Source organism: Pleurodeles waltl, chromosome 3_1, assembly GCF_031143425.1.
Source record: "Pleurodeles waltl isolate 20211129_DDA chromosome 3_1, aPleWal1.hap1.20221129, whole genome shotgun sequence".
NCBI classification, from domain to species: Eukaryota; Metazoa; Chordata; class Amphibia; order Caudata; family Salamandridae; genus Pleurodeles; species Pleurodeles waltl.
In genome coordinates, this window is record NC_090440.1 from 1,919,253,360 (window position 1) to 1,919,280,817 (window position 27,458).

At 47.4% G+C, this 27,458-nt stretch overlaps 1 protein-coding gene across 3 annotated transcripts in view; it reads left to right on the forward strand.

Annotated features, from left to right (window-relative positions):
• DPH1 (diphthamide biosynthesis 1) overlaps positions 1 to 27,458 on the forward strand; it is a 1,238,545-nt gene that overhangs the window by 1,091,932 nt on the left and 119,155 nt on the right. For all 3 annotated transcript variants that reach the window (XM_069226145.1, XM_069226146.1, XM_069226147.1), the window contains 2 exons: positions 6,861 to 6,939; positions 17,726 to 17,860. In XM_069226145.1, coding sequence (XP_069082246.1) covers positions 6,861 to 6,939; positions 17,726 to 17,860 — 214 coding nt within the window. The remainder of the gene's footprint in view (positions 1 to 6,860; positions 6,940 to 17,725; positions 17,861 to 27,458) is intronic.

Genomic DNA, 27,458 nt, shown 5'->3' on the forward strand with positions numbered 1-27,458 from the left:
AGGTTTACATTGTAAACTCAGTGTCTGCCTTGTACCCCAGCCAATGTTTTGCACTTTGCTTGGTGTACCCACACAGCACAAGCAACAATTCGTAAAGATTCTTAGAAACCCTGCCTTGCAAATTCTGGTGCGGCAGAGTGTTCTTTTTAAATTCCTGTGCATGCTTAAAGTGCAGAGATATAGTCCTGAAAGCGAAAGCATACCCACCTTCTTGCATTTGAATTTACAAAGTGCCTATTCTCTAGGTCAAATTACTTAGAGAAAGGGTGCCAATGGACACTGGGCTGCAGTAGCAACCACATAGGGCACAGTGCAAAGGGACATCAGGCCGAGCATGCAGCAGTCGATTGGAACACAATCTGCTATCTCCGATGCCAACAGCTACCACAGACAGAATGGAGGCGACTCCTTGCCTACAGCTTACATTTTTGTATAGTTACTAATTGATCTCCGCATTCAGTGATATGCAACCATGTGAATGCTCACAAATCTGTGACACATTGTCTTGTGAGCTGTAAAGAAGGACTGATGCTCCTTTACTGCCCCTTTTCCTTGAGACTCAGAAGGAGTCTCAGTGTTGACCTGCAAAGCAATTTGCGTCTTGGCATTTTGACTTAAATACATTGTCTGTTAAGTTTTTCACTTGCAAAGTATATCACTTTGTGTAGCACAGGCTTTACAGCTGCAAAAACCTTTTGTATGTCTGGCCTTGCCCTCAGAAGAGAAAGGAATCTATTTAAAGTTTGTGTATCAGGAGAACAGACTACGCCCATAAAGCGCACGATTCGAACACATTTAGGAGGGGTGTGGGAGGCTTGTATCAGCAGACCCTCAGCTGGCACTGCCAGCACATACACAAAAGGGCTACAAGATTATAGTGCCAATCGGCCATCTTATTCAGGGCATGTCAGTCCCTGTTTAGGGTGGAGGAGTGCACAGGACAGAGCTCAAACGTGGCGACTGAGGTAGTTTGCACCTGAGATCCTTACTATACTGGCTCTGCAAAATTGGCCATGCACAATCCTCTCTGCACTTGATTCTCAGCGGGGTGAGGGCATGAAGCTCAAGGTTTATCAGGGAGGTAGTGTGGGGCGTAACAGCTCAGAACCCAACAATCAACCAACAGATACAATAATATGCAATAATAACATCAGTGTCCAGCCCAGTGATTGTCTTTTAGTAAAAACAATTACTCTAATAATACAACAGACATAAATACTACAGAATCGCTGGTGGTGAACTTCAGGTGGCAGTACGCCCTTGTATTTTACTAACCCCACCCACCCCCACCAGGTGATAGCTAGGTTCTGTATTCACCAGTATCTATTTGCAGGGGCAGAAATTTGGCACAGGTGCAGATTATTATAGTTACCCCGTGAGGCTTAGAAATGCGACTAAGTCACTCAGTCATACCCTTGATTTACATCAGGTAGAAAGCATCAGGTTCATGCGCTTGTTTGCCTTTGATTGTATCTCAGCCTGTGGGCTCTGGTCACAAGGGGAGCCTCACAATGCCTGCACACCACTCTACAGATCAGGTGGTAAGATGAGTTCAACCTGTGCTTGTGGTAACTTTTCCCTGATGCCAACATTGCATGGTGGATGCAGTTGTAGTCCAGGTGTCACAGTCCCGGCTTGCAGCAGACGTGGCCTCTTCAGCTGGTCAGGTTCACAGCTGCGGCATGCAGCACTGCCTTCCAGGCTGATCATGTTCACAGCAAGAAGATTATTTTATGCCCTTCTCAGGCTGGTCAGTGTTACAGTGGCCAGTTGCCTACCATTTCAATCAGGCTTACAGTGGTGAAGTGCAGTTACAGCTTTTCAGGATGATCAGCTTCACACCACAGTGAGATGCATTGAGTGGCAGCCACACAGAGTCATGACCACAGTGGACAGCAGCTGCAGCAATGTCTGGTTGGTACAGCCTATACGACAGTTCACAGGTAAGAACTAGACAGGGAGACCAGGGAAACCCTCATGAATCCAGGTCTCTCCTGGCTTTGCTCTCCCATAGTGCCACTTTCTGTGGATGCTTCACATACCAGAAACATGATTGGCTTCTCCTCCTGGACAGTCGCTCCTCCAGGCATACTCCTGCCTCCTCTCAGGGAGAAGGCAGGCTTCTAGGATCTAGGGCTTTCCAGCAGAAAGTGCAAACTTTGATGATGTATTTCCACCTCTGGTGACTGGCTATCAGGCAGACAATAACCTCAGTTACACCACAGCTCTTCGAGTACTGTGCAGTGCACTCCCTTACTTGGAAATGGAAAACTCGAACATATGTGGGTGGTTTGGTTCCTACATTTATACACATGTGGCTGTACTGTCTCAAACTTCAGAACTGATGCTAGGTGTTGTCTTTCAAGGATCATTCTCCATCTGCTCCCCAGACACAGCTGTTAGAGGGAAATCTGTTACTAAAATAAGACAGATCAATTTGACACAATAATATAGGTTTAATCAATTTTCAGCTGGGAACAACAGGCAGTCTCAACGTAGAGGCCATGGCTGAAGTTCAAAGTTCTAGTTCACAAGCAGTGGTATATAAACTGTAAAAACCACAAAAAACTATGCTGACAAGTTCAGCATTGACGTAAGCAAGAACAAACAGTACAGATAATAGGGGAGGGGTACCTCTTGACAAGAGCACATGCACGTTAACTGGTCACCTCATGGGTGGGTAAGTAACATTTACGTCATTCTGCATCTCTATCTTTTCTGTACAACAAGTGATTATATGTTACATGATGCGCACGGTAGCCCTGCCTTGTGCTAATGCTTATCTGACCCTTACACAGTTCCCCTCACCAAAATATGAATGACTTGTGGTTTTTAAGACCCTTGTGCTAAGGCAGGATACACCCTTTTGTTCCACCCTGTTCGTGCTAAGTGAACATTTTGAAAGCAACAGTTGGTGCAGCTTTAAAGAAAAACTCTCATTCTAATGTGGCTTGGGCCTCTTGTGTGTTTCAGCACAGCTAACTTAACAATGCAGCATGTGTATAAGTTTCCTAAGTAATAAGTGTTTGTCCTAAATATGACCTGCCTTTTCTATTGAACCCACAGTCTTTCTTTTTTTTTAGCATGTCATGTATTAAGCCTTTCACTACTTACATTAGTTTACAACTATCCCTAGCCTAAAATGTTTGTATTGGGATTTGGGAACTTACGTTTGTATGTATGTGATGTATGGGATGTGTTCCTATTCTTTCTACATCACAGCCTATGTGCAAAGTGATGTGTCTCATACCAGGTGGCACTAGGGCTGCCTCCAAGCAGAAGCACCCATCACATGGGCACGATTAAGTTGACCTGGTTGTTATCAATCTTTCCTTAGCAATAATCAGAGAAAGAGAGCAAGGCAGGTCTGACCCAACTTAAAAAACAGAATCTGATATCCTACTGTCCATCAAATGGAAATCCTGAGGGGAAAATGCATAAGCAGGCCTTTGCTAACAAAGTGTTCTTGGAATTTTTAAGGATAGCCCTGTCTTCATCCTCAGTTCAGTGTGTGGATCACAAACCATCAGCCGAGGGAAGGTGGAAAACACACTTTCACTACCTGGGGAAGCTGTCCTCATCCTCCTCCTTGTGGAGTAAGTAGGCCACACTCTTACTGGGTCAGATAAAGAAAGGTCATACAGTAAAAAAAAAAAACGTAGGCTGCCACCACTGTTACACCTAGGACAGGGGCATATGTCCTCTGCCCACAATGAAGGCATTCTTGGTGCACTCCTCAAGTACACTACACAGGTCATGGACCTCGCATGGTCAGTGACAGGCCAAGGCCTCTCCTCTCCTGCTAGATTAGCGTGACTCCACTTTCCCACTTTACAGGGGAAAGTCACAATTTCTACATTCAACTCAGTTTCAGCCTACTCGCCTATTACATCGATCACTCGACATAGGTTCCATACAATGACAGCAGCCCTCCAACCACACACTCTGCACGGTGCAGCATGCCAACAGCTCTTCTACCTGCGAGCTCGGCACTGCACACGGTTGCTGTCGGTTTTCTTCTCTCTGCACATCACTGAGCATATGTGCAGCCCCGGCCCTGCACGCTGCTAACGATGCTGGCAGTACACCTTGGTGTCCTTGAACTCCTGGAGTTAGGGGTGCCGTGGAGCTGGCGGGGTGCACAGGGCCAGGCAGTGACATATGAGCGTTGTTCCTGGACTCATTTATCCCAGCCTTTCTGAGGGTCCCAGGGAGGCCCCTTCATCCTGACCTGCTTGCATCTCAGCTGCAGCTCCTAGACAGTATTATTTCTGTCACCACCGGAGGTGCCTCTTCTCGGCGCCCTACCCCCGCCTCTTTCTCCTCCTCGTTTTATTCGTGCTCTAAATGTGTCTTAAATCGTTCATTATTCCCTCCCGCGTTAAGGAGCTGCTGTGTGTGTGTGTGTAGGGGGGGGGGGGGGAGGGGGAGGGATCACAGGTCAGAGGTGCCTGGAAGAGTGGAGTGTCAGTGTTGGGATCTGCTGACAGAGCTGCGTGTGATCGACAGGTTCGAGCGCCAATAGCTGAGCCGTGGGCAGGACTGAGTATTCTAATAACATGGGTGTCTGCTGTCCATGACTGATATGCATTGACAGGGCTGTTCACGTGCAGCTGAGGTGCTGTGAATCAGTATTTAGGCGAATTGGCACCTCTAGATGTACAACAGCTGCTAGTGGTGTTGCAGTGCAGGACTGAGCCACACCGGCAGGGTTGTTTGGGCCCCGGGACTGGAATACCATCGACTTTTAAGGCCTGGAATGACATGAATTCGTATAATTGTGTGTACAGAACACAGGGCTGCAGGCCAGCACTGAAGTAAATTGTCCCTGGTAAGCGTGTGTGTGTTTACCATTCTGTAGACACAACAGTGAGCAGCATTTACAGTAATTAATCCATCACGTAGACAGGCTTGGGGACACATTGCATAAAGCACTATTGTTAAACAAATCCAATCAATCGTGGTAATAATACACGCCCGTATTGGGGAGACGGTGTGGTAACGGCAGGAGCCGCAGACTTTGGAGCTAGTGGAGGAGTCTCGGCGTCGGCTCAACGTCCTGTGATTCTGGGCAAATCACTTAATCTCCCCGTGCCTGCCAAAAATGAATGTGCCCTTGTGTAACTAAACTAGTACCCATGTAGAGCGCTCCAATACCTTCGGGACGAGTTCGCGCTATATACAACTGAAAAAATGTACCGTATGATCACAGCTTCATAGTAGGTGTGGATTTAAGTTGTAAAATGCAGGTCAGGATTGCGTTGCATGGACAGAGTCGTATTTCATTCCTAGTGGTGTAACAGCTGTGGGGTTTGCTGCCATTCGTGAGGTGCTCTGGGAGCTGTGTGTGAGTATAAGGGCGTTAGATGGCAACATTGAGGTGAGCTGGCAGAGCTGTGTATCGCTCCAGTTTTGTAGTAGCCAGTGGCCTTGCATCTCTAGAATGATGTGCAATGACAGAGTTGTGTTTGGGTGTGAGTACTGGCATTGCATGGGCTTTGCAGGCATGAATTGAAATGTGTGAGTAGAGCAGGGGTGCTCAGAACAGCAGTGCCGTGAACTGCCAGTTGTGTGTGTGGGTTCCAGTTATGGAATATTCAGGGATATTGAATGTCGGTGGAGTCGCTTGGGCAGAATTGTGTTTGGGCACGAGAATTGGCATTGCATGGGGTTTCCAGGCATGAATCGAGATGTGTGATAGGGCAGAGGTGCTGCAGGTCAGCGGTGATGTGGATTGCCAATTCTGTGTGTGGGTCCCAGTTACGGAATATTCACGGATGCTGTTCGGGCAGAGTTGTGTTTGGGTAAGAGCACTGGCATAGCATGGGGTTTGCATCAGTGGTGCCCAGTTTTAGAAGGGGTATTGCGGGTCATGGTTGGATCTGTCAGATTGCTGCATATGGGACCCTCTAACATAAAGCCCTGACTGCAGGGCAGGATCAGGTGTCTTGTTAGTAGTTCTGTTCGTGGGTCCCCATTCTGGGGAGCCAGGGATGGTGCAAGTCAGGATTGCCTGCGTTACCTCGCCCTGTGTGGACCCCAGTGCTGCAAACGCCGTGGATGCTGCGAGTAGGGATAAGAATTGTTAGCATTTGTCTATGCCGGGTTCAGTCCTGGAAAACAAATAACGCTGCATGCCAGAATGGCTGTGCCACTAGTGGATGTCCCTGGCTATCACGGGTGTGTGAACCCCAGCGTTCTATTGTCTGTGGGTGCTGCAGCTGGGGATAGAATGAGTTAGAGGGACTCTATTTCAGCCCTAGGTTCGGGGCAGCAATTTGTGATGTACGTCAGAACCGCTTGTGTCATGTGAAAGTGAGAATAGCATCTCTGGCTACCACTGGAGAGGAAGGGATGTTTGTGTCACTGGGTAGTGTTTGACCCCCAGTGCTGTAATACCAGTGGGTGCTACAGGTGGGGATAGGATGAGCTACAGGGGTTCTATGTCTGTCCTCAGTCCGGGGCAGCAAGGAGTGATGGATGTCAGAATCGCTCGTGTCGCATGTGAAAGTGTGGACAGCTTCCCTGTCTACCACCGTAGAGGAAGGGATGCTCGTGTCACCGGCGGTGTGTCAACCACAGTGCTGTAATAGCTGAGTGTGAGCAGGACTGCAGGGCGTGCAGCAGGCCATAACAGTGTGTGAGGTGGACTGTGCGTGTGCACGTGCAGCAGGACATAATACTCTGTGAGCAGGGCTGTGGGTGCGCGCGCTGGAGAGCAGGAGCGGCTGCAGCGTAGGACTGACGCCCCGAGCTGCTTTCATTGCATGCTGTGACAATGGCAGGGTCTCCTTTCACTTCTTGGAATGGACGTCTCCGGCCGCCAGCAGGGCCACTAACCTGTCTTCTTTACTTTCTAGGTGGGTCCAGGTGGCGTGCCCGAGGCTGTCCATAGATTGGGGCACATCCTTCGCTCGTCCTCTGTTGACCCCCTATGAGGTGAGTAAAAGGGGGTGGGCGACCACTGTGACCAGAAGGGATTAGGGTGCTTTATGATGAAGCGAGAGCGTAATGTTGGGGGCACAGCGGAAGTATGTGTTGAAATCACATCTTCCTGTTAGCAGTGCACACAGAACCTTTTGAGCAAACATCAAAAATTACCAAGACTGCCTCCCAGAGCAACAGAGAACTGTGAGCTCTAGCATGATGCCAAGCAGCGCCCCTACCCGTAGAGGCAGGAACTGCACCGGATGAGAACTCCCTCCAGCCAGCCAGCTTTTTACATCCCAGAAGCCTAGTGCTTTCAGGAGGAGGGAGGGATTGAAGGAGCTGAGAGCGCTGAATGATCCCTCACTATCCACTGTGGTGCCTCATGTTGGTAGAAGAAGGGACTGCGCCTAAACAGTTGCCTTCAGCGACTCCCACTTTGAGAGACGTGGGATTTTAGTGAGATCTCTTTTTTATGTAATCTTTTTATTTAAATTTTGCTCAGTACACTAACTTGACATTATCATGTATCAGTATGTCAACACAGTCAAAAAAGAGAACCACACACCTCTCCTCGTCTTATTTTAATATTGTCTTACAATGATTTTTAGAAGTACTGACCATCCCTAGGCATCCCTCCAGCCCTGCCCTCCTTCCCTGTACATTATCTAAGAATTCCAAATCTTTTTGTATTTTCTCAGACATCCTCTACGTTTATAAACTACTTGCTCAGGTCTTTGGCACCAATCCATGTCTCTCTCCCACTCCTGTATCCCAGGGGGGTGGGCGGGGTCATTTATTCCCCATGACCTCTCTATGTTTTGCTTCGCCACCCCCACTGCCAACATTAACCACGTCTTCTTATGCCTGGGCCACCCCTCCTCTCCCCTTGTGTGTAGGATAAGCCAGCGGGCTTCCAGTTGCACAGTGTGCCCGGTGACCCCAGTCATTATGTTCGTCACCTTTCACCAGTATTCCTGAATTATGGGACAGGCCCATAGGATATGAAAAAAGGACCCCCACCCCTCTGCAGTCTGTAACACAATGGGCAGAATCACAACGCCCCAGTCGATACAGTAGTGTGCGGGAGTTAAATGCCCTGTGCAATATCAGGAGTTGTATTAATCTGAACCATACTCCTATTGCGATTGAGTTCCCTCTGCCCATTCATCCTCCCCAAGCAGTCCCACGTCACCCTCCCTGGCTTCCTTCAGCGTGCACAGAGGGTCTGGGGAGTTGTTCATTAACTTTTGGTATATCAGTGAAATACTTTTGTCCGGCATTGGATCTAACAATAAGCGATCTTCCAGTGGGAACGATTCCAGGAGTGCATCCCTTTCCGTCATATGGCAACGTAACGCATGGCTTAGTTGTAGAAATTTAAAGCATTCCAATTCTCTCATATTGTATTCAGTCTGCAGGTCCTCAAAAGATATAAACTCCCCCCCTTCCAGATGTCTAAGTGAGAACTCTTGATCTGTGCTCACCCGCAAGGATTTCACTTTTGCCAGGGTAAGACGGAGATACTTTTGCATGTTGGTCAGACACCGTTCTTCCAGCGTTGCTCCTGTTTCTCTATGATCAAAAGCTCTGCCATATTTGCATTTAATTTTAAACAGTTAAGACCCATCCATTTATTGGTTGTCACCAGATATGGCCCACTTTTAGCAGCAGATAGAGGGTGCAGCTGTTGCAGTTCAATAAAAAGCAGTGTGTCATCAGCATATAGCATCAGACAAGAGCTAAGACTTAATTAAGTATATCTGATAGAGACTTCTAGTTGTAGATTCCTTACCTTAGAATTTCCCCCAGGCATCAGACTGGATCTGGAGATTTTTCTTTGAGCAATACCCTTGCACACCGGTAGGTGGCGTCAGTCTTCTCCGCGGGTGTCGTTGGCGTCGTAGTCGCCGTGATGATGTTGGGAGTAGTAAATAGACACCTCCATCGCGCAGTGACATCAGTTCTTTACTTTCTGCGCCCTGCGCTGATCCGGAGAAGAGCTACCCTGGTCTGTTTTTGACTGACTTCAACCGTTTTGTAGAGTTTTTCAGTGAGATATTTGGTGCATTGAGGATGTCCCCAAAGACCGGTTTCAAGCTGTGCGAGGACTGTCACTGCACGATGTCGGTGACGGATCCTCATCGGGTTTGTCTGTGGTTTCTTGAGCAAGACCACGACCCGAAGTCGTGCTCCGAGTGCCAGGCCATGGAGCCGAAGGCTTTGAGGGAGCGGTCCCTAAAGCTAATGGTGGCCCGGCACTCGACTCCGCATAAGTCACGGTCTCGATCGAGAGGAAGGTCTCAAGACCGTTCACGAAGCCATCACCACTCATCTTCTTCAAAATCCTTTGGTCAAGGTAAGAAGAAGAAGTCGAAGAGATCCCATCATTCTCCGACCTCGCCCCGTCGATTGGCTGACGCGACACGGGAAGAGTGTCGATGCTCAAGGCCTCCGTCCTCGTAGCCTGTGTCTGGGTCGGCTCTGCGCTTCCCCGAGTTTCCCGGAGACGGAGCAAGCCCCGCCCAGCTTAAAGAATTTTATGAGGCCATGCGTCTCATCTTTGGGCCGACCGACCCCGATATAGCACCTTCGGACGCAAGGGGTTCGGTTGAGGGGCCTTCGGGTTCCATGCAGGGGGCTTTGGCTGCTGCCACCGAGGTCACCTCCGGATCCGCTCGCACCCATGAGACCTTCCCATGTGCTGTGTCGAGTGTCGATGCTCCCGACGTCGGTAGTGCCCACTATCGACGTCGACCCGATCCTTATCCCTGACGAGTCGGAGCGGCATCAGCCAACGCCACCTTTGTCTTCGATGGGGCCTATTCACCCCAGGTCAGATTCGGACCCTTTTTCCTATGGGTATGAATACGGGGAAGGTTTGGGGAGGGGGGGGTCCCTGGACCCTTATGAATACCCGGATGAAACATCTTTGGGCTGTGCTCAGGAATTGGGTGACGCCAGTGGTCTGGATACTTCTCCTGATGCTGGCATGCTGTCTCCTCCTACCGTGGCTATGGCAGAGGGAGCGACTTATGTTATGGTGGTCAGTAGGGTAGCTGAGGTCCTTGGCCTTGAGCTTCCTACTGTAGAGGTCAGGTCAAATCTCCTGACGGAGGTGCTTCAGCCCGGGGCTTCTACTTCAGAACCCCTTTTGCCATTCAAGGAAGCCCTCACCGATGTCCTGGTCCAAACCCAACACAGGGGCTCCTGTGAATAGAACTATCGCACGCCGCCATCGGCCCGCTCCGAATGACCCTAAATTCCTGTCCCAACACCTCACGCGTGAGAGTCTTGTCATCCAGGCTTCCTCTTCTTCAGGCACATTTCCTTCCGCACCACCGGAAAGTGAATCAAAAAGACAGGAACAGTTTGGTAAGAAGTTGTTTTCTTTTTCCAGTCTGTCCGGTCTGTGAACACTGTATGCCTTTTGGGCCATATACCCACACTTTGTGTGATACGGTTGCACAAGTCCTGGCGCAGATACCGGAGGAGGCTTGTGCTATCATCTCCCAAGCTGTGAACAATGGGAGAGATGCAGCAAAGTTCACGATTTGTTGTGGGCTGGACACGACCGACTCTCTGGGCAGATCGGTTGCTACGACGGTGGCCTTACGATGCCACGCCTGGTTGCGTACTTCTGGTTTTTCTGGGAATGTCCAACAATCACTCATGGACATGCCCTTTGATGGCCCCGGTCTCTTTGGAGACAAAGCAGACTCATCCTTGGAGAGAATCAAGGACTCCTGGGCTGCGGCTCAGTCCCTTGAACTTTCCTCTGCCCCCACCCCCTACAGTCTGCTTTTCGCCCCTTTTGTGGCCACGGAAGGGGCTCCCTGTCGCATCCTCCACCTAGCCACCGTGCCACCCATGCTGTCCAGACTCTTTGTGGCCGGGGATGCGGAATCCCACGTGGGCCTGGGGCAGGGAACGAGAGGTCTGTCCAGTACACCTCTGCCCCAGCTGCAGCCTCCAAACCCTCCTAGTCCATCCCCTCACTCCCGTCCAGTTGGCGGCAGGATTCACCATCACCTGCCCTACTGGGAATCCATCACTACAGACAGGTGGGTTTTGCAGATCGTGCGAAAGGGCTACTCCTTCCCTTTCAAATCTGCTCCACCAGCCATGCCTCCATCCTTCAGTCACCTTCCAGAGGATCATTTGGCACTTCTCCGCCAGGAAGTCGCAGCTCTCTTGGCCAAGGGAGCTATAGAAAAGGTCCCTGTGCCCAAAGAAGGTCGTGGTTGTTATTCCCGCTACTTTCTGGTGCCGAAAAAGGACAAGGGCTTACATCCTATCCTAGACCTTTGGGACCTGAACTACTTCTTCAAGAAGGAGAAATTCAAAATGTTCACTCTGGCTCAGGTTCTGTCTGCCTTGGACCTAGAAGACTGGATGATAGCGTTGTACTTGCAGGACGCTTATTTCCACATCCCCATTCTGACTGCCCACAGACATTACCTACGATTCGTGGTAGGTCATGAGCACTTTCAGTTTACCGTGCTCCCCTTCGGCCTTACCAGTGCCCCTCTGGTGTTCACGAAAGTGATGGCGGTGGTTGCAGCTCATCTGCGCAGGTTAGGGGTGTCAGTCTTCCCCTACCTCGATGACTGGCTGTTGAAGGCAGACTCGCCCCACAAAGTCGTCTCCCACCTTCAGACTACGGCAAACCTCCTGCACACGCTGGGGTTCACTATAAACATGCCGAAGTCACACCTGACTCACTCTCAGACGCTCCGTTTCATCAGAACTGTTCTGGACACAGTGCAGTTTCGGACCTATCCTCCCGAAAAGCGAGACCAAGACATTCAGGCCTTTTGGGCCGTATACCCACTCTTTGTGTGATATGGTTGCACAAGTCATGCCACAGATACCGGAGGAGGCCAGTGCTATTATCTCCCAAGCTGTGAACGATGGAAGAGATGCGGCAAAGTTCACGATCCGTTGTGGGCTGGACACGACCAACTCTCTGGGCAGATCGGTTGCTACGGCGGTGGCCTTTCGATGCCACGCCTGGTTGCGTACTTCTGTTTTTTCTGGGAATGTCCAACAGTCACTCATGGACATGCCCTTTGATGGCTCCTGTCTCTTTGGAGACAAAGCAGACTCAGCCTAGGAGAGATTCAAGGACTCCTGGGCTACGGCTCAGTCCCTTGACCTTTCCTCTGCCCCCCGCATCCCCTACAGTACGCTTTTCGCCCCTTTCGGGGCCACGAAACGGGCTCCCTGTCGCATCCTCCACCTAGCCACCGTGCCACCCATGCTGTCCAGACTCTTTGTGGCCGGGAATGCGGAGTCCCACGTGGGCCTGGCACGGGGAACCAGAGGTCTGTCCAGTACACCTCTGCCCCTGCTGCAGCCTCCAAACCCTCCTAGTCCATCCCCTCACTCCCGTCCAGTTGGCGGCAGGATTCACCATCACCTGCCCCACTGGGAATCCATCACTACAGACAGGTGGGTTTTGCAGATAGTTCGAAAGGGCTACTCCCTCCCTTTCAAATCTGCTCCACCAGCCATGCCTCCATCCTTCAGTCACCATCCAGAGGATCATGTGGCACTTCTCCGCCAGGAAGTCGCAGCTCTCTTGGCCAAGGGAGCTATAGAAAAGGTCCCTGTGCCCAAAGAAGGTTGCGGTTGCTGTTCCCGCTGCTTTCTGGTGCCGAAAAAGGACAAGGGCTTACACCCTATCCTAGACCTTTGGGACCTGAACTACTTCCTCAAGAAGGAGAAACTCAATGTTCACTCTGGCTCAGGTTCTGTCTGCCTTGGACCTAGAAGACTGGATGGTAGCGTTGGACTTTCAGGACGCTTATTTCCACATCCCCATTCTGACAGCACACAGCCGTTACCTACGATTCGTGGTAGGTCATGAGCACTTTCAGTTTACCGTGCTCCTCTTCGGCCTTACCAGTGCCCCTCTGGTGTTCACGGAAGTGATGGCAGTGGTTGCAGCTCATCTGCGCAGGTTACGGGTTTTAGTCTTCCCCTACCTCGATGACTGGCTGTTGAAGGCAGACTCGCCCCACAAAGTCATCTCCCACCTTCAGACTATGGCAAACCTCCTGCACACGCTGGGGTTCACTATAAACGTGCCGAAGTCACACCTGACTCCCTCTCAGACGCTCCCTTTCATTGGAACTTTTCTGGACACAGTGCAGTTTCGGACTTATCCTCCCGAAAAGCAAGTCCAAGATATTCAGGCTATGATTCCGAACTTTCGGCCTCTGTCTTGGCTTTCGGTAAGATTGATTCTGAGGCTGCTGGGCCTCATGGCCTCCTGCACCCTGCTAGTAACGCATGCCAGATGGCATATGCGGACTCTGCAGTGGGGCCTGAAGTTCCAGTGGGCGCGGCATCAGGGGAATCTCTCCGACATGGTCCAGATCTTAGAGGGGACTGCGAAAGACTTGCAGGGGTGGCTTTCAAATCCGCATTGTGTCCATGGCAGATCCCTCCAACTTCCCCAACAAGATCTCTCTATAGTGACAGATGCGTCACTTCTGGGTTGGGTCGGCCACATGGGAGAGGCGAAGATCAGAGTCCTCTGGTCTCCGGTGGAGTCTGGGCTCCATATCAATCTTCTGGAGGTCCATGCGATCAGGCTTGCGCTGAAAGCATTTCTTCACTCTCTCAAAGAGTAAGTAGTGCAGGTGTTCACAGACAATACTACCTCCATGTCGTACTGTAATAGACCTCATAGTGGACAAACTCAGTAGTCGATGCACAGCCGATCACGAATGGTGTCTCCATCTGGAGGGGGCGCATGGTCTCTTTCAGCGGAGGGGAGAGCCTTGGTTAGGTCTGTTCGCCTCTGCAGAGAAAGCACCATGTCAGCTGTTTTGCGCGTTGGAGTTTCCAAGGCAGAACTCGCTCGGACACGGTTTTGGTCTTGAGTGGAACTCCGGCCTCCTTTACACCTTTAGACCTTTCCGCCTATACCACTTCTGCCCAGAGTTCTCAAGGAGATCAGGAACGACCGGGCCCAAGTCCTTGTGGTGGCTCCGGACTGGGTACAGAGAGTCTGGTATCCAGAGCTATTGAGCATGTCCATTGATCCTCCACTCAGACTGCCTCTTCGGGCGGATCTTCTGTCACAGCAGCAGGGGAAGGTTCTTCACCCGAACCTGTCCAACCTCCGCCTTCATGCGTGGAGATCGAGCGTCGACAGTTGACAACTTTTGATCTTCCACCCGAAGTCTGCGATGTTATCTTAGCAGCCAGGTGTCCCTCAACCAAAACTGTATACGCCTGTCATTGGAATAAATTTGTGGCATGGTGTACAACAAATCTGTTGATCCCCTCTCTGTCCCTCTATCCGAGGTCTTCTGTTCATTCTTTCTTCGGCCCAGCAGGGCTCTGCTTTGGGCACCCTTATGTGCCATTGCGGCCTTCCTTAGGTTACCTGATCAGCCCTCACTTTTTAAATCTGATTTTGTGAGTAGATTTCTAAAAGGACTCACCCATTATTTCTTCCCACTCCACTTATCATGCCTCAGTGGGACCTCAATCTTGTCATTACTTATTTGATGTGTACTCCCTTTGAGCCGATGCATAATTGTCTATTGTGGCTTCTCACCTTAAAAACTGTCTTTCTTGTTGCTATCACCTCTGCTCGCAGGGTGAGTGAGCTTCAAGCCTTTCATCTAAACCTCTATACTTGTCTGTGCACCCTGACAAAGTGGTGTTGCGCACTAAGGCTTCCTTCCTTCCTTCCTAAGGTGGTTACGCCTTTTTATGTAGGGCAGTCCATCACCCTGCCTACTTTCTACGTACCCCCACATATTTCCCCTGAGGAGGAGACACTCCACTGTCTGGACCCAAAAAGAGCATTGGCATTCTATCTTAATCATACTATAGATTTCCAGGTGGACTATCAACTCTTTGTCGGGTATGTGGTTGTGAAAAAAGGGAGGGCGGTGCAAAAGTGTACCATTTCTCAATGGGTGCTTCTTTGCATCAAAATGTGCTACGCTTTGGCCAAGAAGAAACCCTCTTAGGGCTTGTGTGCTCATTCCACCAGAGCAACTGCTGCTTCCACTGCGTTAGCACACGGAGTTCCTGTCCTGGATATCTGCCAGGCAGCTACGTGGGCATCCCTGCACTCGTTTGCTAAACATTACTGCCTGGACAGTCAAGTTTGTCGGCTTTGGTCATTCTGTCCTGCAGGACTTCCTAGTATGATCTTGGTTCGCAGCCCACCACAGAGGATAACATTGCTTGGGTATCCATTCTAAGGTAAGGAATCTGCAACTAGAAATTTCTATCAGATGGTTAAGTTTTGGAAACAAAATATCTGGTAGAGACATATTCTAGTTGCATATTCCTTACTGCCCACCCATCCTCCCCGCTTATGAACTGATTCCTAGGAACAGGGATTCCCCTTTTAGGTCCATAGCTCTGGCACACCAATCTCAGTGTTCTTAGCAGCTTTGCATTTTGGCGTGGAAAGTCATTAAAAGAAACTGATGTCGCTGCGCGATGGGAGCGTCTATATACTACTCCCGACGTCATCACAGCGACTACGACGCCAACGACAACGATGTTTCCTGTCAAATAGTAATTTGATGTATGTAGTGGTAGGGGGTCGACCAAAAGCGATTGACATATTGACAATCGTGCAATTATCCATGTAACAGGGTCAGTCTGCAAGGCGGTAACACCACCTCCCCAAGGCGTGACAAATGTAAAGCATTTAGCAATGATAACAAAGGATTTTTGAAAGGCAAGCCCACGGACAATTGAAAGTACTGGGCGTGGTTAAAAGCCCACAATCCTTACAACAGTTCAAAGCGCTTGCGCACTCGACCTAATGACCCACATTTGCAATCAGGGCTGTTTCAAACTGCTAAAGTCATGCTGTAGAGATGTTTTGCAAGATATGGGAGACTGCATGCATATGTGCTTGCTGCAGGCAATATTTGTGGTAGCATCAGATAAATCAGTAGCAAAAAACAAGGCACCAGACCATAAGGCTGGCCCACAAGCAGCAAAAGAACGTCCCATAAACTGACCTGACGGACCAGCCCTTCTGGCACTGCCAGATTCCCCAATAACTCAGGCCACCACTTCTGGTGGTTCACTAAGCTGCCATAATTTGATGCCCAGGACAATTGTAGCAAAATGAAGGAAGGTGAAACGCTGTTGGCATATGTAAATAGTGTCCATAGGAGCGTGACTTCAGTCCCAGAAGTCCTCATCTTCCAACATGATATAACCATCCCCTCATGTCTAAAGCTCCTAGAAGGCATTGTGCTCATGGCTTTGCCAAGAGACTTATGGCGCTCTCTTTTGGGAGCGCTTTTTGCCTCGTTCAGTAACACCTCTCCACAGAACCTAGGTGTTTGAGAGCCTGGACATGTAGGAAGTGTCATGACCCTCTATGGTCACAAATAGAGACCCCTCCCTGCTTATTTTACATAAGCCAAAGCAGGCAGAATACCGGGTATATGGAGGAAACGTCTGACATAGCTTATGTCTGCCTGTTAAGAATTGGCATTTGCTTAGTTTTTCACAGCTCTTAATACTTACAGTGTAGTCTGCCCCCTAGCACTCTGTTTTTAGACGCGAAACCCCCGTTGCACCTTAAACACTTTATCCTTCTGGGAGGTATCTGACCAAACTCAACCTTTCAAACCAAATTACCAACCTCCTCAGTGCCTGCCTGCCGCAGTAGCCATCTTAAATGACTGCAGAAGGACACCACTATAAAAAACAAGAGGCATAAATAAATAAATGGGTGCATTTACAGCTGACATAGGCTGGGAAAGAGGCCCTGCAGTCATCTCTCTTCCTTTCAGCTCCTGCTCCTCTTTCACCCAGACAGGGCCCGTTTCCCTCTCTTCCAGGCAGGTCCAGCTCCCCTGTCTTCCAAGGAGGTCATTATCCCTTATTTTCCGGCAGTTCTACTCCATTTTCTTCCCATCAGTTCTACACCCACAACTTCCAGACTGCTCCCGCCTCATCTCATTCTCCAGCTCCCCATGAACCCCCACCTTCCCCTCTGTCTTCCCTTAATGCTACCAGCTTTCTTTGTGCTGACTTCCATTGTCTGATTACTGCCGTCCCGCGCCCATTCCATTGCTTGATTAGTGTCCAGTTTTACTCCCATTTTCAAATAACCATTTTGACCAAGGACAAGCTATGCTACCTTTCACATGGCCTTGTGCGAACACTGTAGACACCCAGTAAAGTACAGATGTGCCATAGATTTGGGTGTAACTCAACTCTCAACGGCACACATCTTCAATCACACGCTGCAAACACAACGTCCAGCAGTGCACATTAGACAGAGCATTACCCACACACACAGCATAGCACCACCGGACCACAGGGTTGAGTATCTGCATCCTCACAATAGCACCCTTGAACAGAACACACAATGCACAGCATAATCATCCAGTTAAGCCCGAAAATGCTTTCAGGTGGCTATTCCGACATCCATCATCCCAATACCAATTGAATTCTCGCAGGGAATGGGCGATTCCGGGAGATGTACAATAGATTTGGCACAGTCCTCTGGTCTCAGCGATCAAACCAGAAGAACAGTCACCACCAGCCCATCAAAGCTGACACATTCACCCATGTTAGGAACATATCCAGGTACACTACTGATATTACATCGTCACAAGCCATATAGGAATCTGGACTGTAAAGGAAACTATAGAACCACGTGTTTAGTCACAGAATTGCTGCAGTGCCACACCAGTAGAAGACTGTGCACTGTACAGGTGGCAAAATCATAAAGTGACCGCACTTTTCTGCAGTATCCTATCTTATCCTTTCTCTATATCCTTTCTAGGCATCTGTGGCCCTGAAGGAAGTTGAGTGGCAGCAGACTTACCCGATGGATTTCTATGCCGGACAGTCCTTGGGGCCTTGGACCGTGAACCATGCCAGCCACAGGCCCCCCAGGCCCACTGGCAGGACCACACAGGTGAGTGGCCAGCAGCAGGAAAGGAAAAGAATGCATCAAATAGACGGTATTTGCAGGTGACCCGGTAACGTTTACAAACCAAGGGGAGTACGATGCCACTGCCATCTCATTCGATGCCACTGTCATTTCCATTCAGAGAGGCAACTATCAGTGATGCAGCAGTTGAGGTGGCACCTGGACCTGTGGATGTGGGGCCTCACTGCACCCCAGTAATGACTGTCTTATAGTGCCAAAAATGGGGCTACTGTCCATAATACCAGTATAAAGGTACATGTCAGCCTTGTTAACAACACAGTTCCCTTTACCTTTTGTGGATGTCTGATGACTCTGCAGGTGACCCTCACACGTCTGTCTCCAGAGCCACCAACCACACACGAAGGAGCACCACTTACCCCGTTTGAAACCAGACCATCCATAACATTTTAAGCAAGTGGTGGGCCTTAATGTATGTTGTAACAGGGCGAATGAAGAGACCTATTCAGTTATCAATATACAAATCAACCACATACTTTATTCTAACAGTGAACTCACGACTGTTTCCCTGCACTGCAGCACAACAGGTCCCTGCTGAGTGCTCACATTCTACAAATACCGTTACAGGACATTTCAACATTACTTCATTACCTCATAGCATTTCATGATATTTACTTACTCCCATACTACACCATCCCCTTGCCAATACACAAAATAAAACTTTGAACTAGGAAACGAAAAACTTAAATACCAAAAAACATATTAAATGTAGAACAAAACACTGTCATACAAACATAGTGAGTAGGAAATAAACAAACATCATTAAGTAACATAATCCCTGAATCTCACAGGACAGGGTCCAATTCTATTACTGCTTGTCAAATTGCCACAACCACCATTCTAGGAGGTGTTTCCTTCAGGATTGCCCACTCTAGCGGTGCCACAGTCACCACACTCACATCTGATTCCTACTGGATTGCTCACTCTACTGTTACCAACAGATCCACTATCAGCGTCCACAGAGAGGGAGCAGCGTAAGCATCTTTCTTGCTGTCACCCAAGTCTCCATAATGAAGCCAACCCTCTGTGCTCTGCTGTCTCATTTCTCTAGAATTACATCTTTCACTAACGATTTTCGTCTGTTCTTTACTCACTTTAATCAAAGCAATCTTGTTCCACCATCCTTTCTCAGCGAGCAACACAGCCATTTTGGACACTTTTATAACTCTCACCGGTTCAGAAAATCTAGACTCACCTTTCACCTCTCTCATGGGTTTTTTAATGAGAACCCAATCACCAAGCACACTTCTTTCACTTGTCTCCTGCTGTCAAAATACTTCCTACTGGCTTCTTGTTTAGTTTTAACATGTTCACAAACTTCATTGAAGTCCACATTCATACCTCGATGTCCAACTCTATCTTCCAACCAAGCTGGACTCAACAAAGACAAAGGTTTTTTGCCTCCCATCAGAAGAAAGCGAGTAACACTAGCAGTGCTATGTGGGGTGGTATTATAAATCCACACCTTCTGTTGCAAAAATTCTGCTACATTCAACTTGTTGGAAATAACAGTCTGCACACCCTCTTTAAGCATACGATTTGCCCTCTCAACCAAACAGTTAGAGGAAGGACTGTACAATGGTACTTTAACATGTTTTATGTACTGTCTACTGAGAAACAAAGCCATTTCACCAGATGCAAAATGCATCCCCTTACCGGAAACAATTTCCTTAACATTCCCCTCCAGCACAAATAAACGTTTTAAGCATTTAATAGTAGTGCAAGAATCAGCTGCTCCAACAAATGCATAATACAGCCACTTGTAAAAATAATCTACAGCTTCAATAAAATAGTTTTCCTCATTGCTCAGCAAATTGTATGGACCAGCATAATACAGTCCAATTTTCTTTCAAGGGCCCTTAGGCCATTCTACAAGACGCAACGGGGAAGTAGAAGTTTTCCACTGGTTATCAGAACACAAGCATTCACCACAGCATTCAGTGTATTTCCTAACCTGTCTATCAATACCAGGCCACTAGTGACACTGCTTAATTTTCTTGATAGTTGCAGAAATTCCTAAATGTCCAGAATGAGCTACTGTAATTATTTTATCACATAGGCGGTATAAAAGCATCCTGACTCACAACAATGCCATTAACAACGTACAACTCAAATGCTAACTGAGTAAACGCTCTCATCTCAACACTCAAGCTCCTGTCGCAAGCCCACACTTCCACTACTTACTTCTTCACTAAGCTCAAAACACCATCCTTGAGACAACATTCATCCCATTTAACCTCAGAAATTCTGAAATACTTAGTGGCATCAGTCACAGTCATGACACACTGATACTTGTCATCATGTCTACTGCTATATTCTTCATCCTTACCAGGGAGACGTGACAAACAGTCAGCCCTAATATTCTTTCCACCAGGAATATATTATATATCAAAATTGAACTCTTGCAATCTTGATATCAGCCTAATCAAACACGAGGAAACTTTATTGGAACAGCTATCCCCCAACCTATCAATTAACAGCTTGTGGTCAGTGACTAAGTAAAATTTTGTCCCTCAGATATACATCTTGAATGTTTCAGCTGCCACGAGCAGGCAAGAGCTTTCATTTCTATGGTACTGTATTTCTCCTCTGTTGGACTTAACATTCTAGAAGCAAATGCAATTTCTCTTTCCTGACCTCCAACAAATTGGCTAAAAACTGCACCCACACTTATGGCACTAGCATCCATTGTGATGACACTCTTCACACCATGAATGAAAGGACTGATGGCAGAAGCATTTTCAATTAACTTCTTGACACAATCAAAAGCTTAGTATGTTTGATCTGACCACACATATTCAACATTTTTTTAAAGGAGGGATCCTAATGTTTGCTCAGTGACAGCATATCCTTGCACAAACCTGGTCTAATATTTACTAAGCCCTAAAAACGCTCTGGGAGTATCTTTGTTATCAGGATCTGGGGCGTCATTGATTGCTTTCAAGAAACTTTCTTTGGGTCTTATACTTATATATATTATGACCAAGGTAGTCAACTTCACTCTCCATAAATCTGCCCTTCTCTCGGTTGACAGTCATACCATGCTTCTCCACCTTTTGCCACACTACCTCTAAAAGTTCTATATGATGATCAACATCCTCAGTGTGTATTAGGATGTCATCCTGAAACGCTTGAATGCCTTCCTGCCCTTCAAAAATGTTATCCATTGTTCTCTGGAAAGCACTTGTAGTAGATGCAAGTCCAAATGACATTCACTTGTACATATAAGCCCCAAAGGAGTAATGAAAGTGGTCAGATGTTGCAAATCTTTTGTCAAAGGGATTTGATGGTAAGCAGATCGCAGATCTGTGGTAGAAAAAATGACTGGAACCTAAGTTGGCAAGCATATCATGAATCCTGGGCAGAGGATGACAATCCACAAGAATATTGCAGTTCAAAATTCTGAAATCTGCACATAAGTGGATGTCTCCACTCTTGTTCCAGGATGTAACCGCAGCAGACACCCACTCCGGGGAATCCACCTTAGCAATAATGTTTTGATCACACGTTATCTAGCAATATCTTCAAATCCTTCTGTACAGACATTGGAACTGTCTGACCTCCTGAACCACAGGTGAAGCGTTGCTTTTTAGTTTAATGGTGTGGTCAAAACCTCTTATAAGACCACCTTTTTCATTGGGCACATTTGGATACTTATCTAGTAGAACCTTCAAATCGCTCGCACCTGCTTTGTGCATAGAATGTTTGTTAGACTTGGCATCCTTGGAGTAGTCTCCCCTGTGTCTCTTGCCTCTGCTTGATCTGTTGGGAGTTGCCAAATATCTCAGCACGTTTGATTTAGCCTCTGGGTATTGGCAGATTGCTCTAACTAAGGGGGCCAAAGAGAGGTCTGCATTTTCCACTCCAGACAGACACTACCAGTTCAGGGTGATGAAAAATGCCCCTGCCACCATTGAGAGGTTGGTGAACCAGGTTTTGGCTGGGTTGGAGGACTTCAGTGCAGCCTACCTGGATGACATTGCTGAGTTCAGCTCCAGCGGGGAGAATCATTTGCAGCACCTCTGCAAAGATTTGGAGGCTCTGCAGGAGGCAGGTCTCACTATTAAGGCAAGTAAGTGCCAAATAGGGCAGGGCTCTGTGGTGTACTTGGGACAACAGGTGGGGAGTAGCCAGGTGGCACCCAGGCAGTCAAAGATTGACACCATTCTGACTTGGGAGCCTCCCAAGACCCAGAAAGGGGATGAGAGCCTTTTTAGGACTCACAGGATACTATAGGTGGTTTGTCAAAGGGTATGGCAGTATTGTTGCATTGTTGCTCCCTTGACTGAGTTAACCTCCAAAAAGCAACCCCAAAATGTGATCTGGACTGAGGCTTGCCAGACAGCTTTTGATGTCCTGAAGGCAGCCATGTGCATAGCACCCGTGCTGAAGGCACCTGACTTCTCTAAAGAATATGTAGTGCAGACTGATGCATCAGAGCATGTTGTGGGAGCGGTACTAGCACAGCTAAATGAAAAGGGCTTAGACCAGCCTGTAGCCTTCATTAGTAGGTTACTTCCCAAGGAACGTATGTGGAGTGCAATTGAGTGTGAGGCTTTTGCTGTTGCCTGGGTGCTGAAGAAGCTAGGACCGTACTTGTTTGGGACTCACTTCCGGGTTCAGACAGACCACAGACCCCTCAGGTGGTTAATGCAGATGAGGGGTGAGAATCCAAAACTGTTGAGGTGGTCCATCTCCCTACAGGGAATGGATGTTATGGTGGAACACCACCCTGGAACAGAACACTCCATTGCTGATGGTCTGTTCAGATTCTTCTGCCTTAGTGATGAGAACCCCCATGAGGGTGGGTAGTTCTCCCCGCTTTCAGCCGGGAGGGACACGTGTTCGACCTGGCATCCTTGGTGTGGTCTCCCCTGTCTTTTTTGCCTCTGTTTCCCATGGTTTGACTGTGTGATGTACTCTCTTTTTGCTGGTGTTGTTACTGTGTGCACTTTACCACTGCTGACCAGTGCTACAAATGCAAATGCTCCCTGTGCAAATTTCATGTGTAATTGGCTTTTCCATGATTGGCATATTTGATTTACTAGTAAGTCCCTACTATAGTGCACTAGAGGTGCCCAGGGCCTGAAAATCAAATGCTACTACTGGGCCTGCAGCACTGAATGTGCCACCCTCATGAGTAGCCCTGTAAACATTGCTAAGACCTGCCACTGCAGTGTCTGTGTGTGCAGTTGTAATATGATAAGTCAACCTGGCAAGTGTACCCACTGGCCACACCCAAACCTTCCCTTTTTTATACATGTAAGGCACCCCTAAAGTAGACCCCAGGTAGCCCCCTGGGCAGGGTGCAGTGCATGTTAAAAGTAGGACATGTACTGCTATGTTTTTACATGTCCTAACAGTGAAATACTGCCTGATACGGTTTTCACTGTTGCAAGGCCTGTCTCTCTCATAGGTTCACATGGGGGCTGCCTTTAAATAACTTTTAAGCAGAGTTTCCCTCTGGGAGCAGGATGAGTTTTGGAGTTTGGTGTCTCTGAACTCACAATTTAAAAATACAACTTTTGGTAAAGTTGGTTTTTAAATTGCCAGTTTGAAAATTCCACTTTTTAGAAAGTGGGCATTTTCTTGCTTACAACATTCTGTGATTCTGCCTGCTTGTGTATTCCCCGTCTGGGTCAGACTGACAGGCTGTTTGTGAATCTCCACTAGACAGTGACACAAAGAGAGCTTGGGTGTAGCCTGTATATCCTGATGGGCCATCTGGGCTAGAGTGGAGGGAGGAGTGGTCACTTAAACCTGAAAGGGCTTTGCCTACCCTCACACAATGCAGTCCCCAACCCCCTGTTGTGAGTCTGGAGCCAGGCCTGGGCAAGGCAGGATTTGTCAACAACATAAACTTTCCTTTGAAGCTTGCCAACTTCATAGACAGAAAGAGTTATAAGTAGTGCACCCCAAATCCCAGATTTTTAGATTACTTCTGGATTCAAGAGGAACCTCAGCCAAGGGGAAGAGCTGGAGGATGAGTACTGCCCCTTTGCCTGTGACTGTGCTTTCTTTGCTGGGTGGCCCTGCAGTTGCCGCTTCCACCTGAAAGAGGACAAAGACTGAACTTTGTGGTATATTCCTGCTTGTGAAGTGCTGCCAAGGGCTTGGACTGAGGTGCCTTCTGTTTTGAAGTTTCAGGGCCATCAAACTTCCTCTGCCAGCACATGGCCTCTCTGCTGAGACTCCTGCCCTGCTAAGTGTTGCCCTTTCCAGTCCCCGGGCCCTTGAAAGGTGAAGGTGGTAGAACCAAGATGGAAATCCATGCACAGGAGACGTGGGGGGGAAATATTGACACCACACCTGCAACACAACTGTAAAAACAACTTACCGCCTGCCTCGTGGCTGGGAAATCGATGCATCATCTGCATCGCAGCTGGAGAAATGACGCAATACCCGCTTGCAGCTGCTGAAAACGACACAAAACCCATGCAGCGCGGCTTTCCATCACCGTGTGTCCGACTTTCGCAGGCATCATCTCTGGGCATCAGGATCAATGTGAACCTGCACAGATCTGAGGTGCCCCATCCGGAAATAGACGCATTGCTCTCTTGCGGGACAGAAAAACAACGCATCGCCTACCCAACTGGAGAAGAAACCACTCATGGCCTCACTTGCGAGTAAGGAATTGACACATCACTGACTTTTTTGAAGCATGCTCGCCCGTGCGGCTTTATTTTTGCCCCAAACTTGGTACTTTGTGTAACAACGTTTCCATTGTTTCCTACAGAGTAAGACTCTATTATTTAAAAAAATCATAATTTGACTTATGTATATTGGATTTTTGTTGTTTTGGTCTAGTTTGATTTAGATAAATATTGTCTATTTTTCAAACCCTGTGTTGTGCCCATTTTGTGGTGTTTTGCCTATATTACTGTGTGTGTTGGTACAAATACTTTACATGTTGCCTTTGAGATAAACCTGACTGCTTGTGCCAAACTACCAAGGGGGTGTGCAGGGGTTATTTTAAGTGTGTATCTCCATTGTGCTGACTAGAGTGAGGTTCCCTGCTTGGACAGAGTGCAAACTGACTGCCAACCAGAGACCCCATTTCTAACAATGTTCTATAGCTAACACCAGTGCTTGAAATGGAAAAATTAAAGTGCAGGTACTCTGTGCCAGAGTACCTGCTTGTTTCTGAGAAGTGCCGGTACTTTCCAATTAAAAGTATTGCGTTTTTCTTGAGATGTGCCGGTACTCTCCCTCTCCAAATAAAAAAGTGCCGGTACTCAGTACCGGACAGTACCGGCCCATTTAAAGCACTGGCTAACACAGGAAAATCTCCTAAAACTACTGGTTCCTTATGGCCAGGTTTGAGAATAATACACAGGTCTGCTTGATCCAGCCGCCCTAAAAAATCCTGACTATTCTCAGCTACATACATTTTGGTAAATATCTTTCTCCCCTTGAAAGAAATCACATCCGTGAAATAACCCCTCATGAGTATATCATATTCACCAAAAGCCTTTAGATTAACACCGGTAGGTAATAACTTATTTGACCAAAACCTTTCAAAAATGATATTAGCTAGAATAGTTATAGGAGAACCAGAATCAGCCATCACACCCAGATTGACAGTACTAATTTCCACATCACAGATAGGACCTTTGCATCTTTTATGTCTATTACCCAAAGTAATAATTTTTACTGTCAATCAAGCATTGTTCAAACTGTCACACAGCTTGTCTTCCTTTCGTATTTGACTCACTTTGGTTTTGGACTTGACAGATTTACAAACCGTGTAAAAATGTCCAATTATTTTTACACTTATTGCATGTTTTGCCTGGTGCAGAACAAGAATAACGGTTTCCCAAATTATATTTCGAGCCACACCTGTAAAATGCTACTGAAAACATTTTCTCAAAGTTCTTTTTAAACTTATTCTTGTTAGAAACAGCATTGACACCAACCTCATCCACTTCCCTCACATTGGCAATTTTGTGTAGTGGTTTGTCCATGTCCTCTCCTACTTCTCAGATCTTCCATAAGAATTCTTGACGATATTGCAGAACGTTCAATACTACAAGCGATATCCGTAACCTCATCCAAGGATGGATTTTTACACGTTAAAATGCGCTTCTGAATGTTCTTATTATAACATTGGAAAACCAACTGATCTCGTAGGTAAATATCTCAGTTTTGACCAAAGCCGCATTTGGCTACTAAAACTCCAAGAACAGCTAAATAGTCTTCAATAGATTCTTCAATCGTTTGCTTACGTTTAAAAAGACGTATGCATTTCAAGCATAACAGAAGGCGTATCAGAATACTGTCTAGACATTCTGGTGAGTGCTTCTACATAAACATCCCAAGTCTCCTCGCCACTTGGTGCAGGCACAACAAGAAGGTTATCAAAAACCTGCTGGGCAGTTTCACCCAAATGATTGAATAACAACGCAGCAGGACGTATAGCATAGAAGTTTGAAGTGTCTATGGCAACCATGTAATTTTCAAAAACCCTAAGCCATTTATACGAAGACATTGGTGGCTTACCTGGATTCTGCAAGAGCAGTGGTGGTTGCATAACATTACTTGACATCCTGTCCATAATAATTAGATAAGAAATATGTACACAATATTAGTTAGCATAAGCACAATAAACAGATATTACAGTAAGTGTGAGTTCTGAAGACATAAACTACAAATGTGTGCCTGTCACAGAATACCGGAAGGCAGAAAACCTTGAAAAAGTAGTTAATAAATGAAGTTCCAGCTTACTGTGTGCCCATCACAGAATGTAGACAGGCAAAGCACAAGGAGCAAAGACGATAAAGTTCACTGTGTGGCCATAACAGACTGTAAACAGGCAAAACGAGGTAAGCCTGTCGCTGAAAACACTGTGTGACGAGTGAACACACAAACGCATTAAAATAAAATAAAATACAGTGAAGGCCTTCAGTACTCAGCTGGACCAAGCGCAAAATCTTCAAAGTAGAATTGACATGGTGTTAGGTTCGAAAAGTAGAATGTCGCTCGTCACAAATAATGTATTTAATCAGGGCAAATGAAGAGACCAATTCAGTTATTCATATACGAATCATGTGCTTGATTCCAATGAAGAACCCACTACTGCTTCCCGCATCTGCAGCACGACAAGTCTCTGCTGAGTGCTCACATTCTAAAGATACCATTCCAGAACATCTTGACATCACTTCATTACCTCATAGCATTACATAATACTTACTACCATATTACACCATCGTTGTGTATAGTCATTTGAATGATTTACAACGCCTTTCTTACAAAATCTACTCCACTATTCTTTAAAATATTGTTCTATTGATAGTCTTCATTTTTAGGACCCGTAACGGAGGGGAGGGGATGGTCAGTGCAAAAAATATTGTTGGGTTTATTATTTATTTTGTTTTATGCATTTTCTATAGCACCAGGCAAGCTTCAGTGTGTAGTGGAGCACTTACAAAGAGCATTTATACTGCAGCAGGAGATTCTATATGTAAAACACTACGTTGTGTGAGGCCTGATTGACTTCGAATTACAGAAGCTAGAATATGCTGGAGAGGACGCAGGGACAGTAATCGAAGCATCATCAAACAGCTCA